This window comes from Anopheles cruzii, unplaced genomic scaffold (genome assembly GCF_943734635.1).
Source record: "Anopheles cruzii unplaced genomic scaffold, idAnoCruzAS_RS32_06 scaffold01824_ctg1, whole genome shotgun sequence".
Taxonomy (NCBI): domain Eukaryota; kingdom Metazoa; phylum Arthropoda; class Insecta; order Diptera; family Culicidae; genus Anopheles; species Anopheles cruzii.
Window position 1 is genome coordinate 2,394 of NW_026455409.1, and position 1,870 is coordinate 4,263.

Below are 1,870 nucleotides of genomic sequence, written 5' to 3' on the forward strand. Positions count from 1 at the left end.
CGACCAGCAGCAGCGGGTGTCGCTTCGCCACAAACTAACCGTCCTGACGGATTTGGAATTTACAGCGAATGGGTGGTATATGGTACTTGTGGCGGGGTGTGGTGTTGACCTACAATTTGATGTCAATCTACTCACTGAAAACTGTGCCACAAATGCACTAAATAGATTGACAAGGAGGACAGGAAATGGCGGATTTTGTGGCGAATGAAAACTCCAGGAAAATGTTTCAAATCACCATTTAAGTGTTTCCGGAACCTGGCAGAATCTGGCACAATCACACACACACACACGCACACATACGATCGTATGCAACCGGCCATGGTGTCTACCAAGGATTGGTTTCGAGTGCAGCGCCGCCACTACCGTTGCCGCTGGACTGCTGATTTGCGAACGAGTTGGCAGCGGGCGTGACACTAACTTCTTCTTCGCCACAACCTCCGGTCGGTGACATGATCTGGCGTCTCAACTGAGAATGGAGGTGATGGTGATGGTGATGATGATGATGGTGATGTTGCGCCAATTGGGCTGGCTGCTGCACACCTCCTCTGCGGTGGGTGCTGCTGCTGGTGCTGAGAAACTGTTTCAAATGGCTGTTGTTGCTCTGCAGTGATGCTGGTGCTAGCTGTTGCTGCTGCTGCTTATGAGGTGGTGCCGATGACGATGGTGGTTGGACTGTCAAAACTTCCGTGCCGGTGCCCAGTTCCAACTGTTGACGCAGTTGGGAAAAGCTGTTGTTATTACTGGCGAGATTGAGAGAAGCGGCAGCGCCGGTGGCATTCGAATTCCGACCGATCGTGGCCACCGTCACTGCGTCGGCTACGGCGGCAGCAACGGCATTCGCCAAACCGGCAGCGATATCGTTCACAACGCTGACGATAGGTGGTGCCGCTTTCGGTCGCCCGTGAATGCCCGTGGGCATGGCGACGATCGGGACCACCACCATGGGAACTTCATCACTCGCCTTCAGCTGCAGCTCACCTTCGTCCTGGCCATCGATCTGGCGATCTAACGTGCACGACGACGATGAGGATGATGGTGCGATGGAGGCGATCTTGCCACTGCTCTTCAGGTGAGTGATCAGCAGTGACGACGTTGCTGCTGCCGCTGACGATTGCACTACGTTAGGTGATGGATGTGCCGATAAGGAGAGTGGCTGTGGTTGTTGCTGCCAGTTGCCGGCCGATGTGCTGCGAGCCGGCGATGAAGAAGACGGAGACGACGATCTGCCTCCTCTTGAGGCTCGCAGCCCAAAAATGCCCGGCTGCTGTTGCTGCAGTAGCAACGGAGACGTAGATGGTGGTGATGATGGCGAGGACATCATCAGTGCTGCTGCTAGTGCCGGTGCTGCTGCCGAGGACGTAGGAGAAACCAATGTCGATGATAGTGATGCTGCTGCTGCTGCTGCGGCGGCGGCTGCCATTGCCGTCAATGACGCGGTGGTGGTGGTGGTGCTGATGATTCCGGATGACAACGATGGTGGCGGTGACGAAGACGACGATACAGAGGCGGGCTGCTGTTGTGGCTGGATCGTAGGAATCGGGAGCGCAGCTGGTGGGGGTGACGGCGATGTTGACATCACGGCATTTACGGATGTCAACATTTTATTTCAGCTCATTTTCACCCGCTTGCGCGGTGGACCAATCGGTGGTATCTGCTGGGTCGCCAGCGCCCGGTAGGCTTCGTTCAGCAGGTGCGGATGCGTCGTCACCATGTTCTTCCAGCCGACCGTTTCCACCACGTCGGACGCATGACTGCTGAGAGAGCGCGGGAGAACGAAGGGAAAAAGCCACATAAATACACGCGAAATACGAAATACGAGTGGTAGAGACGAAGAAATGCAACTTACGTGTTGATGAAGTCTATCGTTTGG

At 55.3% G+C, this 1,870-nt stretch overlaps 1 protein-coding gene across 1 annotated transcript; it reads right to left on the reverse strand.

The window, feature by feature from the left end:
- Nucleotides 1-325: 325 nt before the first annotated feature.
- On the reverse strand, nt 326-1,576 carry LOC128276637 (mucin-19-like). Its single transcript, XM_053015095.1, has one exon. It carries the CDS (start codon nt 1,574-1,576, stop codon nt 326-328), a length of 1,251 nt encoding a protein of 416 aa, XP_052871055.1.
- Between the last annotated feature and the right edge of the window lie 294 nt (nt 1,577-1,870).